Source organism: Aethina tumida, chromosome 5 (genome assembly GCF_024364675.1).
Source record: "Aethina tumida isolate Nest 87 chromosome 5, icAetTumi1.1, whole genome shotgun sequence".
Classification (NCBI taxonomy): domain Eukaryota; kingdom Metazoa; phylum Arthropoda; class Insecta; order Coleoptera; family Nitidulidae; genus Aethina; species Aethina tumida.
Genome location: NC_065439.1, coordinates 8,545,092 through 8,562,108, shown reverse-complemented (window position 1 = coordinate 8,562,108; position 17,017 = coordinate 8,545,092). Strand labels below are relative to the sequence as shown.

The 17,017-nt window shown below is 37.9% G+C and overlaps 1 protein-coding gene across 1 annotated transcript; it reads left to right on the top strand.

The window, feature by feature from the left end:
* The first annotated feature begins 5,230 nt into the window (after positions 1–5,230).
* LOC126265677 (myb-like protein P) lies at positions 5,231–16,345 on the top strand. The gene is made up of 5 exons (XM_049967922.1): positions 5,231–5,333; positions 12,727–13,008; positions 15,308–15,752; positions 15,821–15,995; positions 16,058–16,345. Exons 1-5 carry the CDS (start codon positions 5,231–5,233, stop codon positions 16,343–16,345), a joined length of 1,293 nt encoding a protein of 430 aa, XP_049823879.1.
* Positions 16,346–17,017: the final 672 nt, after the last annotated feature.

Here is a 17,017-nt window from a genome sequence, read left to right as displayed (position 1 = left end):
TAGTGTAACATTTACACATACACCTGAATCAGATAATGACGATTATTATGATGATTAATAATACTATCAACAATGAGGGAAGTTACATTTACGATGATGATGATAATGATGAAATTGCAAATCCAAATAGTAGATCAATCATTGAATCTATACCTGAAGAATCTTTTATGGAATACTTGGAACAATATCATGAATTACCACAAATTTATATATCTCGATTTATTAGGGACACCAATCATGAATTTGATCATCACTATCTAAGTCACGATCCTCTAACTGATAAATTTAAATTTGGCGATTCAGAAATGGATTTTAAAGGTCCCAATATAACGATTAAGAATAAAATTTATGAAGGGACTCCCGGTCTATATGACTTGATATTTTTAAATAAACCGAAAAACTCTGCTACACCCCAGGATATAAAGAATTTTCAAGAAATACTTTTAGAAACAAATGCTCATAAAAGGAACTTTAAAAAAGACGAGCAAGTGGTGGAGTTGCGTTCGAACCGTCGAGCTGTGCGGACGTGTTTTTCGGTGCGCTGCTATAGTGATCGTGTCAACATTTTTTTTTTTTTTTTTTTTTTTTTTCTGGGGACAGAGAGGGGAAAGTGTAAACCCCCCTCCGGGCACCGATCCGGAGATCATAACCAATTGGAAACCATATGTGCTAGCACATATGGGGGAAAGGGCGTGTATATACATACACGGGTGAAGTTGAACCAGAAGACGGGACTGACAAAGATGCCAGCCCCCTGTCAACTGGTTCCCGGAAGAACAAGCCCAATCTGAGGAAGGTCCTAGAACCTCCCTGGGTGAGGATTGGGCTTGCAGTTGATCCGTCGGCCTCCCGCCACCACTGGCTTGTGGAGCGGGACTGCCCGAGAGATGAGAATGAGGACCTGAGAGGGCAATTAAGTCTTCAGGGTCAGCGTATTGAGGCTCAAAATAGTCAGATCGAGGAGCTGAAGGTGCTGGTTAGTCAGCTTCAGGCTGCACAAAACAGGGTTTCTTCTCCCAAGAGGAAGAAGGGTCGCGTCTCGCAAGAGGCGGCTACTCAAGAAGATCTGGACTTGGGACGCTCCCGTGTGTCCAGGTCACCTGAGCCCTCTCAGGTAATATCCCCTCAGGCAGCTGAGCGTCCGGGGATGTTGTCTCAGGTGTCGGCCTCCTATGCCAAGGTGGCTGCGGCTCCTAAATTCAGTGCAAAGATCCCGCCGATTGTTGTCGAAAACCCTGACGATTGGGCGGCACTCCGTAAGGAGATCAAAGAGACGAAAACAGACATCGTCAAGGCGAAGATCCTTGGCAAGTCTGTTAAGATCTACGTGAAAGACTCCTCGGACTTTAGGAGACTGACGGCCTTCTTGGAATCGCACAATCGTGCGTATTACTCCTACCGGCTGCCCGAGGAGAAAAAAATCTATGCCGTGGTGCGAGGGCTACCCATCACGGCTGAGATTGAGGATATTCGTGATGAGCTTAGCAGCCTAGGCGTCACGGATAGCGAAGTGTCCCGCATGACCAGCTTCCGCACTAAGGAGCCCATGCCACTGTTCTTGGTGAAAACCAAGAACCAAGATGTCTTTAAGGTCACTAGGATGTTGGATCTGGTGGTTAGGGTGGAGCCCAAGAAGAAGTCTGCTATGCCGAGCCAGTGCTACCGATGCCAGCAGTTTGGCCACACCCAGCTGAGATGCACATTTCCGCAGAAATGCGTGAAGTGTGCAGGTAGTCACTCGGCCGGCGAGTGCACGTTAGCTAGCGCGGAAGGCGAGAGGAATGCCAGATGTGCTAATTGTAAGCATGTTGGGCATCCTGCGAGCTATCGCGGGTGTCCCAATTACTCTTACAAGCGTAAGGTCCCGGTCGCGAAGTCCGGCCAGAGAGCGCCCATCAGCTCAAGGCCCACGGAGAAGGTTGCGAGCCAGTGCACAGGGCTGGTAACCACAATTGTCAGCACCATCATGCCAGAGATCCGGAAGGTGATCCTGGCGGCATTAGAAAACTATGACAAACATGTCTAGTATGACCTTAGGCAGTATAGCCGTGATATCCTGGAACGTAAACGGTTTTAAGACGAGGAGGGCGGATCTGGAGGATCTCATTTTTGAGCATTCCCCGGACGTCCTGTGTCTGCAGGAGACTAAAACCCCCTCGGGTTGCAGGTTGGCGCTCCTAGGCTACAGCGCCTATAGATTCGACCGGGACACCCGTTCGGGTGGGGTTGCTATCTTGGTCAAGCCAGGAGTTGATCACTGTTTCCTGGGGACGGATTCGGGTGTCACGATGGATAACATCTCCATTGAGCTGAGCACTGCAACTGGTCCAGTTAAAATTACCTCTCTGTACAAGTCCCCCCAGCAACTGCTGGAGAGGGATGATATACAGTCACTGGTTGGATCTGATGTTCCGACGATTGCGCTGGGAGACCTTAACTGCAAAAGCCCAGCGTGGAATAGCCGCATGGCAAATGCCAACGGCAGAAGATTGGAGGAATGGGCAGACGATTTTGGGGCAGTGGTAGTGGGCCCGTTGGAGCCTTCCTACATCCCCTATGGGAGGGGGCTGCCAGACGTCCTAGATATTGCAGTTGTAAAAAATGTCATGACTGATGTAGATCTCCGGGCGATCAATCTTGGTACGTCCGATCACAATCCAGTGGCCTTCACCCTAACAGCGGATCGTGACACGAACATGACGCTGTTCAAGAAGAGAACGGCTTGGTTGGATTACCAGGCGGCGCTGAATGCTAGTCTAAGGGCAGTGCCTCAGATCAACTCGTGTGCAGAGTTGGAGGTAGCTGTGGAAGACTTTCAGGCTAGTATCTCGTCTGCTTACGAGAGATCCACTACGGTGTCACCGAGGGCGCGTAGTAACTACTATGACGTTCCTCGTGGCATTAGAGCGCTGATCACGGAGAATAGGCGGCTCCGAAGGAGGTATACTTCAAGTCACTTGGACCGGGACAGGCTTGCCTTGAATAGGCATAGCCATCAGCTGAAAAAAGCTCTGAGGGACTTCCGGCTTGAAGTTTGGAACAGAAGATTGGAGGAGTTGTCTATACGTGATCACTCTGCATGGCGCATGCAGAAAGTGCTCAGGAGAGAGAAGATGGTAATCCCGCCTATTCATGGGGTGTTTGGTATCGTATACAGGGACGAAGATAAGGCGGAGGCGTTTGCGGAGACTCTTGTTGAGGAGTGTTCGCTGAACGTCCCGGCGGAAGTCGAGGATGAGCAACATCTTGAGGATGTGCAGGTCCTCTGCAACAGGATTGCGCTTCACTCTCCTACGTTAGGTGGCCTCAAACCAGCTTCTTTAAAGGAGCTGAGGGAGATTGTGAAGCGCCTCAACAAGAAAAAGTGCCCGGGTTACGATAGCATCACCAATGACATGATCCGCTTCCTACCGAAGAAGGCCATGTGTCACCTGGTCAAAATTGCTAACAGCATCCTGCGTTTCTGTTATTTCCCAGAAGTATGGAAACGAGCTATTGTCCTGATGATCCCTAAACCTGGGAAGAATCATACCTTCCCACAAAACTATCGGCCCATCAGTCTCCTGCCGGGGCTAGGTAAGGTTGTGGAGAGGGTGATCCTGAAAAGGCTGGCGGAGGAGTCGGAGACGCTGGAGGCCATTCCTGATCATCAATTTGGATTTAGGGCTGGCCATTCCGCTGAGCACCAAGTGCTCAGAGTGGTCAACCAGATCACTTCTGGGTTTAACAGAAAAGAGGCCACCGGCGCAGTGTTCTTGGATGTAGCCCGAGCTTTTGACAGGGCTTGGCACGATGGCTTAGTTGCCAAGATGAGCAACCTGGGGTTCTCCTGTAACCTGGTGAAGCTGATCCAGAGCTTCTTGTGTGGCAGAGATGCTGTAGTTAGAGAGACATGCCAGCCGGCAGTCGTGTTCTGATGGCGCAATATGCTGATGATACAGCTATTGTTGCTAGCCATAGAAATACCTCCGTTATCTCCAAACGCCTGCAGGCAGCTATGGTAGATATCCAAAAATGGTGTGCCAGATGGAAAGTTAAGCTTAACCCGGGGAAGTGCCAGGCGGTTCTCTTTCAGAAGAGAAGGCTTGGCGTGCCGGACAACATAGTTGTAGATGGCAACGTGGTGGCATGGGCTAAGGACGCGAAGTACCTTGGAGTTCTCCTTGACTCGCGCCTCACCTGGCAGTTGCATACGGATCGTGCGAAGGCTATTGCGAAGAGAGCTCTGGTGAAGCTCTATCCGATGCTTTGCCATCAAAGCAGGATGAATCCTGCTGTGAAGATTCAAATCATCCGGGCGGTTGCCCGTAGCCAGCTTTCCTACTGTTCGTCAGTGTGGGGCTACGCGGCAAAGACGCATATCAGTAAGCTGGCCAGAGTTGAGAGCGTGTGGTTGAGGATGTCCGTGGGTGCCCCCTGGTTTGTCCGTAACAGGCAAATTTTCAGGGACATCCACTGGACGGAATTCCAAGAGTACATCAAGAAGAAGGCTTCTAAGTTCTTCACCATCGCGGCGGACCACCGCAACGCGTTAGTGAGGAAGGCGGCTTTAGGGCCGACTCCGGAGGAGCGTGTTTGGTTCGCCAGGACAGCTCACAGAATGCCCAGGGACATCTTGAACATCATGGAGTAGCGCTTGCGGTTGGTCGGCCTGGCAGGGCAGGAGCCTGGCTTCAGTTCTGGCGGGGAGCTGCAGTGGCGGCGGTCTACAGTTGGTCTTGTGGCGGTTGTTCGGGTTTGGGCGTTGTGGCCGAAGAGCAAAAGAATTTAGGAAATTATACCCCATCTGTAGATGGGTTGGCTGTGGTTCGGTTGGGGTACTGGAGTTTTCTTCAGTCCCTGGCGGGGCTGCGGTTGGCCACTCTGCAGAGGGCTCAAATCCCCCTCCCCTGTCTGTTTGTTGGTATGAGTGATGCTTACCCTGGATCCTGTTGTTTGGATACAGGAGTCGTGTGATGCTAGTGTACCCACGGCGGCGGTGCACGAGATGATACACGAATGTTGTGTTGTAATCTTGGTTTTAAAAAGGTTTTTACCTGTAAAACCGTATTCCTGTTTGCAGAGAGGACGTGTAGGTGGTTATAGGTTTGGTGGGTAGGCCCTTATGGCCAGCCCCACACTACTCAGCACTCGGTGCTGAGTGTGCGTAAAAGCATTCCCCCATCTTTAAAAAAAAAAAAAAAGAGCAAGTGGCTGGACACAGAGGTGACAAATACAAATTTGTAAACCAATGTTAAACGCGTTGGCAGAGGAACAGATTGAAGCAGACAAACAGCACAAAAAGATGAAATTAAGAATGCAGCATCATAAAGGAGCAGGATTGGGAGAAGAAAGTAAAAGAAGAATAATAAAAAGAAGAATAAGAAAAGGAAAGGGAATTGGTACTTTAATACGGTTTAATGAAAAACCCATAGAATATGTACACTGGGATGATCCAAATGAATTGGTGGAAAGATTAAAATTGTTAGTTGCTTCCCAAATGGCTGGAAATAATAATCATACCAACGAAATAAACAGCATAATTGAAGAACTAAAAGAAGCCAATATAATTGAATAAAAATCATTAACATTAAGTCATTTAGAAAATGTCAGTTGATAAGTTTGGACGGCATCAGCTGCAGCTGCAGCTGCAGCAACAGCAGCAACAGCAGACATCGACAATGTTAAGTGAAGATTTTGTTAAATCACTAATTGATGATAAAATTAAAAATTTAACCTTGATTATTGAATCGATTGTTGATAATAAACTAACAACCACATCAATACTCGATAAATCCGATGTCGAATCATTAATGGACTCTAAATTGACAAACATTATTCCAAGTCTTGAGAAAATGCTAAAGGATTTACACGATCGTCTAATTGTAATTGAGAAACAATCGAAAATCATAGAATCCCATTCCACTGACTTTATTGCACTCGAGGGAACGTTGACGGCTAACCCTTATAAACAAAATGATTATCACGTTCAGTTAAGTAGCGGTTTGACAGAGTTCAAAGTTCCATTGGATTTAACTATAAAATCAATTGCATTTATATTTCCATCTACACTAACCCTCTACCTTGATGGGAAAAAGTTAAACAACCCCCTCATAAATATTATCGGTAAAAAATTTAAAAAAGGACAATCTATCATAATAACGCATTCGAGACCAGGTAGCGTAGGTCAAAGATCACTGGTAACTTTGCTTATTAACTGACCCTTAAATAATTAAAAAAAATTAAAAAGCAAAAGAAAATTATCAACGACACCGCAGCAGCAGCAGCAGCCACAGCTGCAGTTATCAATTACAAACGTGAGATAATTAATGAATTACACAAACCGGCACGGAAAACTTTTAAAAGACGACATGTAATAGTGAAAGGTTTAAACGATTTGTATCAGGCCGATTTGGTGGAAATGATACCGTATGCACGACAAAACAATGGATTTAGCTATATTTTGGTTGTTATCAATGTATTCTCTAAATTTGTACGGGCCGTTCCGGTTAAGAATAAAACCGCCAAAGACGTAACAAAGGCAATGCAAAAAATTCTAATTTCACCAAATAATGTTCCCGTCAATCTACAAACCAACATGGGTAAGGAATTTTATAATAATGATTTTAAAATGTTAATGAGCAAATTGAAAATTAATCACTATTCAACGTACAGTTCGAAAAAAGTATCGGTAGTCGAACGTGTTAATCGTACATTAAAATCATTAATGTGGAAAGAATTTAGCTTTCAAGGTAACTACAAATGGTTGAAAATTCTACCTGAAATCGTGTTAAAGTACAATTCAACTAAACACACTTCAATAGGAATGAAACCGATAGATCACGGAAGTAAATTTAAAGTGGGCGATAAAGTGCGTGTTAGTAAACCAGGGGTACACACCGAATTGGTCCAACGAGATTTTCACCGTAGAAAAAGTCAATTTGACTCATCCTACAACGTATATTTTGCAAGACGATCGTCACGATCGAATAATGGGTGGATTTTACGTACACGAATTGCAACTAGCAAAATATCCCGACATTTATCTTATGGAAAAAGTCCTTAAACGAAAGGGCAATAAGGCCTACGTGAAATGGTTTGGTTTACCAACCAACCAAAACAGTTGGGTTAATAAAAACGATTTGTTGTAAACAAAGAGAGAGAGAGAGGGGTGGTGGAAGAAGGGAAGTGGGGGGGTCATGAAAAAATTAATAATTTTATTTAGATTTATTTCACAGTCTAGTAGCGTCGCTCGTAGAAATAATACTAATAATAATAATGATGATGGATAGTGCTGCTGATGCTGATGCTGCTGCTTTTCAAACTTGTGGTGATATTAAAAGTGATGGTATGAGTCAAGGAGGAGGAGGAGGAGGAGGAGGGGGAGAAGGAAAAAGAAGAAAAAGAAGAGGAGATTATGAAAACCTGCAAGATGATGGTGATGATAATTATGATCCATCGCAAAATCTTCTTATAAAATCCACTTATGATATCAATCAGACAACTCAAATTACATGTGGATTGAATAAATTCAATAATTTTCGAATTGTTATAGAACTGCAGGATAAATTTAACAGAGATATAAAAATTTCATTTACTACAGTAGAATGGGATGATCTCATGGAAATATTGTCGGAGGCGATATGTGAAGACTTTATACAACTGAAAAACAACAACAACAACAACATTATGAGAGAATGTTATGTTAACGAAAGCATTTATGTTTGTGTCTCATTAACCAATGATCAACATCATTATCATCATCATAAAAAAATAATTAAAATATGTGAAAAATACAACATATTTTTCGATTTATGTGTGTCAGATGTGAAAAAAATTCTAAGTACATACAAACATCTTGTAGCAAAAAAGGTGAACCTATTAAGAAATCTTAATTTCTACGAATATTATTATAATGTCTTACGAAATTTAAATGATCTGTATAAGAATAGTGATGATGGTGGTGATGTACCTTGGATTAAGGCATTAGAAGTCTTTTCCAATGTTAATGACAGTCTTGAAAGTTTCTGTTTCACCGAATGTTTGATATTTTTCAAGGATCAAGTGCTATTGGATATGGAATATTGTAAATAATTTAAATAAAGATATAAAAAAAACAGTGTTTTTATTAACAATTTTATTAATACATACATACATACATACATATATTATTATTATTATTATACATGTGTAAAGATATATAAAAAAAACAACAGTGTTTTTATTAACAATTTTATTAATACATACATATATTGTTATTATTATTATTATTATTATACATGTGTTTCTATACTATAATGCCCCAAAGATAGGGTAGCAAAATCATCATCATCAACATTATTATATCTTTTATCATCAAAATATGATAAACCAATTTTTTTCTGTGTAATACTATAAACATTATGCTTATTTGATCTAATTAAATTTTGATTGATATATAGTTCATTTTTTTTATTTAGACATTCCACATAATCAAAAGTTATAGAATTTTTCATAATATTACTTTTAACTCCTTTAGCTTTTTTAACGCATTTAACAGATTTGTTATTACTATCATCATGACAGCAGCAGCTGCTGCTGCTGCTGCTGCTGCTGCTAGTGCTGCTACCTTGAATAAATTTAAATGAATACATTTTAGATCGCAAACCAACGAAATGAGTCATGATGTTTCCATTTAATTCATCCTTCATTAAACCCACCACTTTTTTATTAGTCAAAGGAATATTGTAAACATTGTTTGCATGATAGTCACTGGTATCAAATAAATTTAAATTTAACTTGATAAAATCCTTATAGACATCTTCACATTCAATTCGATATATAAGACTGTCTGTATCGACATATAATAATTTCAAATTATTATTATTAAAATGAGGAATCATTTCCTTATAGTGAAATTCGTAAAGACATACTTTTGATAAGTCTAAAATGGATATGCCAATGTAAAAGGGCTTATTAAATACCACATTTAATTTGTTAAGTTCTATTGCCATTAAATTTTCATGGAAGATGGTGCGACTATGGAAACGGGGGCAACTAATCAAATTTTTGGCACCATAACGACCCTCCCAACATGTAACCAATTTAATATTTCGATATTTTCGTACGTTTTCCATTATTTTTCCAAACACTGCATTATTCATCAGTTTAAAAAGATCTTTTTCAAAATCGTTTCGAGCTCGCTGTCTAAACATTGTATTTAATTCGATGTACGGTTTTAGCCAACAAGATTGATTAAATTTTAAAATTTTATGAATTTTCTTCAGCACCAGACCAAAACGCATCACTTGCTTTAAATTTCGATAATGAATGACGTAATTCTTCTTAGGATGTAAAGTGACAAGTAGTTTAGGTAATTTTGAATTTGGTGGTATAAGAGATTGCGGACAAAATGGCAGATCGGAATGTGTGTCGTGCAAGTGTGAGAATAATCCAAATCAACTTCTAAAATGAATCCAATATCCGAATCGTCGGCAACTTGTAAAACATCGAAATCACCATTGACATCGATCCATTCGAAATTTCTATAGGGTAAAGGTTGACACATTGCCCAACCATATAAGTTATTTACGTCAAAGTACATCAAAAATTTACTTGGACTCTCTGAATCATAATCTTCATTCATATATTTATTATTAGCAGTCGCATATCTATGAGAACATTGACTGATTCCACCTCTCAACCCCCTCTCCACAAACAACACAGTATCGACATTTTGAATTAATTCCAACGAACATTTAGTATAATATAACATAGCATCCCAGGAATATCCTGGTAATGTATAATAGTGTGCAGGATCCAATTTATAATTTTTATGACAATTATTGCGAAACTCTTCAAATACATCCGTTAATAATAGTACGTCAGTTTTTAAATATAAGTCCGAATACTCACCTAAATTTTTAATGTTAAATGCACGCCAAACGTTTTGACAATGTAGATAATCCTCATTGCTAAATCTATTACAATCGTTTAAGTGGTTTGTAAAATGTTCGATGGATGGAATTTATTATATGAATCCAAATAGTCATATGGAAAATGACCCTTTTTGTATAACAAATATAAATTTTCATCAGATACATTCGCAAATTCCGTATCTAGAATGGGTTTCGTTTCTAAATTTGATGCCAACTTTGCCAAACTTGTTGACATAAATCTAAATAAATCGATAAATCTAAATGTAATATTTGTATTCTCGTCAACAATTGAAAAAGAAATGTATTTTTCCTTGTTTTTAGGCAACACAGTTATTTTTTTATCAAAATTTGCCATTTCTTTTATTATAAAATGTCCATCGTAACCGGATAAGTTGTGAAAGACAATTGGAATCATAAATTTGGTTTTATAATTTAATTTACAATGTTGATGAGCCACACCGCGAAATTTTCCTGTAAAATGACAATGATCTCGAACAACAATTGAATGTTGCATAAAGGGAACTTGACAAATATGACAAATAGAAGAAGATGATTATGATGATGATAAATTATTATTGTCGTCATGGGTTCAATATGTATCATTTTTTCCTTTACAAATTGAGAAATTGTTTTCAGTTGGTTATTAAACCAGAGCATACAATTACTCTTGCTACGATAACTTTTATAAAATGATAAACTATCGTCATATGAGCACTTAACATAAAATCCTACATTAAACAACTCATGCTTTTGATAACGTCTAGTATTAATCAAATTTTCACCGTCATCATCATCATCAGTAAATGGTGAGAGAATTGTTTCGAAATCAGCATAAATAATGAATGGAACTTTTTCCTTATTAATATAATTTCTAAAACTTATATATTTGTAATCTGGAAAACTTATTTTATATTTGTTTTTTTTATTACAATATTCAATGTGGTCTTTTAATTTATTTGTATTACTAAAATAATTTAAACATCGATCGCAAATGTGCACTTGATTGTGACTATTGGATAATTGACACGATACTAATCTTGAAAGTTTTTTAATATAGACATAATGATATCGTAAATCATCATCATCATCATCATCATCATCATCAATTTCAGATTGATTGTATTTATTGTGAAATATTAATAGATTAACATGTCTATATAATTTTTCTTCAGTCAAACGACACGGAACCACCATCATGGAACTATTTTTTTTCTTACCACCCCCATCCTCATCTAAAGTATATACATTAATAGATATTTTATTCATTTTTTCAAATTTTTCAATGGCTCTCATTGAAATTGGAAACTCAATGTTAGATAAATTTAAAACTTCATCAAAATGTGGATATGAGGATGTTCTATATGGTTTACCTCGAGGTGGAAACAGAGCTGAAACTATTGACCATGCAAAACAAAATTCATCTGAATTTTGAACATTAATACAAGCTTTTCTATTTTTTATGAATTTAGGTAGTTGTAAAAAGGATGAACCACCATTTCCCATTTCATATTTATTCACATTTATTTCAAGGTTTAAAATCCTATGTAAAGCCCATCCACTATCACGTTCTTGAAACTCTTCTAATTTATTCAAAATTTTATCTACAATATGTTCAACAAACCATTTTTTTAAGTCAGACCCTAAATCCAAAATCTCATTTTTAGTATTGAAATATTTAATTTGACTTTCCCCATTAGAATTAAGAAATGCGCCGCTAAAACAGGAGTTTAATTTTATTATCCTATGTGTTTTAAGCAATTTTTTAATATTACGTCTAAATAAAAGAAAGCTATCATTGAAAAAATGAATAACATCTTTATGTTGCAAATTAATAATAATACCTGTTTGTAAGTGAGAATTAAAGCATGTATTTAACATTTGCCAACAAACACGATTTTTTTTTTCGTTTTTATCGCATCTCGTGGCATCATGTTGTTTAAATATCAATTGTTTTTTATATGTTTTCATTGAGTTTATATTAGCATATAACTTTCTTTTTGTGCTAATACTTATACTCATTATAGTAACTGCATGATTAATTGTATTAACTATTTCATCGCATACATTACTAATTTCACAGATATTATTATTATTGGTTATCATATTTTTACAATTAAAAATAAATTAATTTTCTATTATTTCAATATCAACCGTATTGTGAGGCAAGTCTGCTTTATATATAAGTGAATATTTGTCAGGTTTAAATTTGGAGATTTCAGCCTCTACTATGGGTACTAGTCTTTTGGGTAGATAAACTATTTCATCATCCAATTCAACTTGTACTGTTTTTCCATATTTACTGTCCACTATATGCATATCCCTTATAATATATTTTTTTTGTTTTTCCAAACTTCTTATTGGTGAATATTTCTTCAATTGAACCTTCGAATTAATTGCGTTTATATTCAATGTTCTACAAATATTTATTGTAACTAAAGAGACATATAAAACACACAAAAAAAAAATAATAAAAAGAAAAAATACTTACATTTTTATGTTTATAACACAGACAGATACAAACTCAAATACAGACAATTGCAAAATTGTTGTCGATGGATATTTGTTTCTCTTCGAACTGATTCATTTCTAAAAACTGTGTTCAATTTATATCTGCATGCTCCCCCAGATGCTACCTACCGTTTTTTCTTTTTTTAATAAAACCAGATTTTAAAGCAGTACACTGCAAGTGCAGCTGCTGTACGATTTATTAATCAAGTTATGGATCCAATTTACACTGGTTTTTAATTTTTTTCTTTTTTGCGGACCATATTTCTATATAAATAGCGAGCCCAGACTTACAGAATTACTATCATAAAAAATATTCACACAGTAAGTGTATGTACATACGTATGTGCTAACCACAACAACAACAACAACTGCAACCGCAACAACAACAGCAACAGGAACCGCCACAGTAACAGCAACTGCAAACGCAACAACAACAGCAACAGGAACCGCAACAGCAACAGCAACTGCAACTGCAAACGCAACAGGAACCGCAACACCAACAGCAGCAAAATGTATATCAAGTACATTATAGATATGGATGGGTTCAACGTGAACAAAGAGTTTCTTTCCAAAGAATTGGCTATACTAGACACGGATACTGAACGTACGTATTTACATTACTTTAAAGTGGGTTCGTTCAGATCCCTGTCTGATAAAGATCGCCGAACGGCGGTATGGTTAAGGAATCACCTGCATGAATTACATTTCAAAGATTACAAAGATGATTTGGAATCTAATGAATTTTTTTCTATATTGGAGGACCTTTGCCGTACCGCCGAGTCTGTGAATGGGAAGATAGCTTACAAAGGTGGTACTTGTGAAAAGACTTATTTAAATAAAATAAATTATGGGCATATAAGTTTTAATATTGAGGAATTTGGATGTCCAAAATTAGATATATTAATTAAAAGTTATAATCACAGTGCCACCGTAGCTGCTGATCAAAATTGTTCACGGCATAACCAATTGATTAGAACTAAATCACCTCCCCACTGCCCACAAATGGAGGTGAAATATTTCTACGAATTTCTTAAAAGGAATAATTGGTTGTGCAAAGGAAAAGAATACTCATGACAGTGTAAAGATCTGTGGTGGGGAGAAAACAAAAGTTCAACGAATTCAATAAATACATGATGCTTTATTGATTTTTTTCTCAGTATGTTTTTGATGTATCCTACTACTACTACTACAACTACTGATAGAAGAAGAGAATTGATATTTAAAAGTGAAATACATTTGGGAAAATTGAGAAAACTTCAACAAGACATTAATTTATATGTACTGAAACATAAGTTGTTGATGAAATTAAGAAACTTAAAATTATAAATTTGTATGATGAACCAAGCAAGCATGGAAACAGTGAGTGAAACGATTCGCAAAATAGAACAACTATTAACGGAGAAAGAAAAATCATTGTGTTACTGTATTAAAAATAAACTGCTTTATATTAAAAAACAACTGGAACATTGTTATGATGATGGGGAGTCATCGGAGCAACAGCATCAACAGAAATTTCACTTTACTGGATGTTGCTGGTCCACTCCAGACGCCATCGACGGTCCCGACACATGCAATTGTTTTCACATAAGGATATGTATTCAAAAAGACAATGATCTGATCGATCAATATAAATAATTATAACGAAATAGTAGGACAAGAAATAAACGTATCATTTTAATATCGAGGTCAACTTGTTCTATTATGTGTCTGGATCATTGCTCTTAATAAACAGGTGTACGTGCTTCAAGGTACTCCGGTACGTATTAATTGCATTCGCAGTCAAATATGCACAACGAGAACAACAGAAGCAGCAGCAGCAGCAGCAGCAGCAGCAGCAGCGACGGTGGTGGTGGTGGTGTTAGTGCATGATAAAGGTGCGTGTGAAAATTATCATGAATATTAGAACTAGAAGCCAAACAAATAAGACTGTTAAAAATTTAGAAAGGTTTTTAAAAAAATGGAACAGATGTAAAGGAAGAGGAACAGCAGCAGCAACAAGAGCAGCAGATTTTGATAGAAACAACACATGGATGGATGAGTTGGAGGAACTGAAAGAAAAAATAAGTAAAGAAAAATTTGACTATCTTGTAAATTTAGCACTGTACTGTTCTTGTGGTTGTGGTCAATTACTAGATACTTGTCAGGAATATATAAGTAATAATAATAATTATAATTATGTGCCTTACATTAGTAATGTTGGATTAGTAAATTGTAAATTTAGCACTGTACTGTTCTTGTGGTTGTGGTCAATTATTAGATACTTGTCAGGAATATATAAGTAATAATAATAATTATAATTATGTGCCTTACATTAGTAATGTTGGATTAGTTAATTTTAAAGAATTAATAGACATAAGTGATAGGATTTGGGATAAATATGCAGATTTTTTATGTCAAAGGAAACATTGAAGATGGTAGTGTTGGAGTGGAGGAAAAGACTGTGGAATATTATTATTATTATTATACTTGTGTGTATGTGTGTGTGTTGTACCTTACATTAGTAATGTTGAATTAGTTAATTTTAAAGAATTAATATACAGATTTTTTATGTCAAAGGAAGCATTGAAGGTTGTGTATGTGTGTAATTAATAATAATAATAATTGAAATAAATGTATTTAAATAATTGTGTGTGTTTTATTATGCTTTTTTCTTCTCATTCGTCGTTGAGTGGGCGGGGCTTTCTATATATAAGTCACACATGTTCAGTGACATCAACTTTTTTTGGGGGGGGGGGATAAGTCACATGTCAAATTATTCACGCATTCCCATTGCTCGACAACTTAACTTTGCAAAATTTCAAGAGTTCTCATTGGCTAGGAATGCAAATAAAACTAATTCCCTATTGGTCTCCATACACAACAAGTAACACCCCCCCTTACATCTCATTAGTCTACAACAATAGGCCACACCTCCAACAGAGCAGGGGGCGTGGCATCCACACAAAAGGGGAGGGGCGAGCGCTGTGATTGGTCAGTGGGCCAGAAACCGCTTTACCCTAACTACTTAGTGAAACGTCTGCAGGAGATCACAGAACAGGAACAAACCATTATCTCCGAACAGTTTGGGTTTAAAAAAGGGAAAAGCACTAAGCTACAGCTCGGCAGAATCATAGGCCACAAAAGACAAACATTTGTGACCACGCTGGACCTAAGTAAAGCATACGATCGCGTACGGCACGCCGGATTAATTCAAAAAATGGCAAACCAAGAAATCCCACGTTATATAATCAGAATTATGCTCAACTACATCAAGGATAGGAAAATGTTCGTCCAGTACAAAGACAACAAGTCGGTGGAAAGACAGCTGCAAACCGGATTACCGCAAGGCAGCTATCTAAGCCTAATACTGTTCAACTTATACATAAATGACATACCAAAACCGAGAGACCCAAGGACGAAACTCGCGCTATTTGCAGACGAGATAGCAATAGTAACGACAGCGGAGAAAACACACACCATCATCAAAAATTCGGAAAACTAAAAGAGATTGAAGAGTTCGCACAGAAGTGGAAGATGAAAGACAACCCAAGAAAAACGGAGGCCACCACCAGAGGAGAGTGGCAAGATACAATTAAAGTGATGAACCAAAACGTGAGTATCTCGAACCGGGCGAAATATCTAGGTATAACCTTAGATAAAAAGCTCCCGTTCAGAGGGCACTGGGACATCGCCAGAGGGAAAGGAATCGCGGCGTACAACATTATCAGACGGTACATACTCCCAAGTACACCCCTCTGTACGAAAATCAAAATCAGTTTAAACAAAACATATGTGAGGTCGGTTCTGTTGTATACAGCACCGGTGTGGAGCAACGCAGGCAAAACCTACATCAAAAGACTCCAAACTCTCGAAAACAGGGTACTAAAAACAATATTAAACAAAACGGACACGGGAAATCTCCAACGCCCAACTCTACCAATCAACAGAGACAACCCCACTGATCACAACAATCCAAATCATGGCACAAAAGTATTTTAACGACAAAATAATACAAGGCATGACAATAGGAGACCATAAGCAGTACAGAAGAACTGATAAGATTCTAACAAATCCCATGTATCCCCAATAACCCAAAAGCCCCATCCCCATCCCACTACTTGTTATTTATTTGTTAAGATTTGTTAATAATTTTGTTATTGTTTTGTTTTTGCCGTAATCATCTTTCAAGGAATCCGGGACCGATACCAAAAACAGGACCCACTACAAGTTAAAGACTAAGAAATGTAAGGGCATAAAGAAGTTAAAGCATGTAGGACCCCCGAGGATACCGCAACCCGATCGGAGGACATCATACATAATATTTATATCTTAGTTCAATATATAATGTATTGTAAATTAATGTAGACAATGAAAAACAATAAGTAATTTGAATTTGATTTTAGAAATGAGATAATACCAGATTCCACTTTCCTCAGTGTCTTCCGATAATGCGTCCGTGATGATTGGAAGCAAAAATTCATTTTTTACATGACTTAACAAGGCTTGTCCTAACGTGATTAAACTTCCTTGCCCTTCTCATACATATCTAATTGTGAAAACTGCTTGGAAACAAATGCCACCGTGAGTTATTGAATTAATATCAAAATTAACCAAAACGGGAAACTGAATTTGAT

Bases quoted from the DNA above. Each gene is read 5' to 3' on its own strand.
- LOC126265677 (XM_049967922.1), top strand. From the start codon at position 5,231: ATGTTAAACGCGTTGGCAGAGGAACAGATTGAAGCAGACAAACAGCAC. The intron at 5,334-12,726 runs GTAAAAGAAGAA...ATATTCACACAG, and splicing joins AGCAGGATTGGGAGAAGAAA to TAAGTGTATGTACATACGTA. The intron at 15,996-16,057 runs GTGAGTATCTCG...GCTCCCGTTCAG, and splicing joins TTAAAGTGATGAACCAAAAC to AGGGCACTGGGACATCGCCA.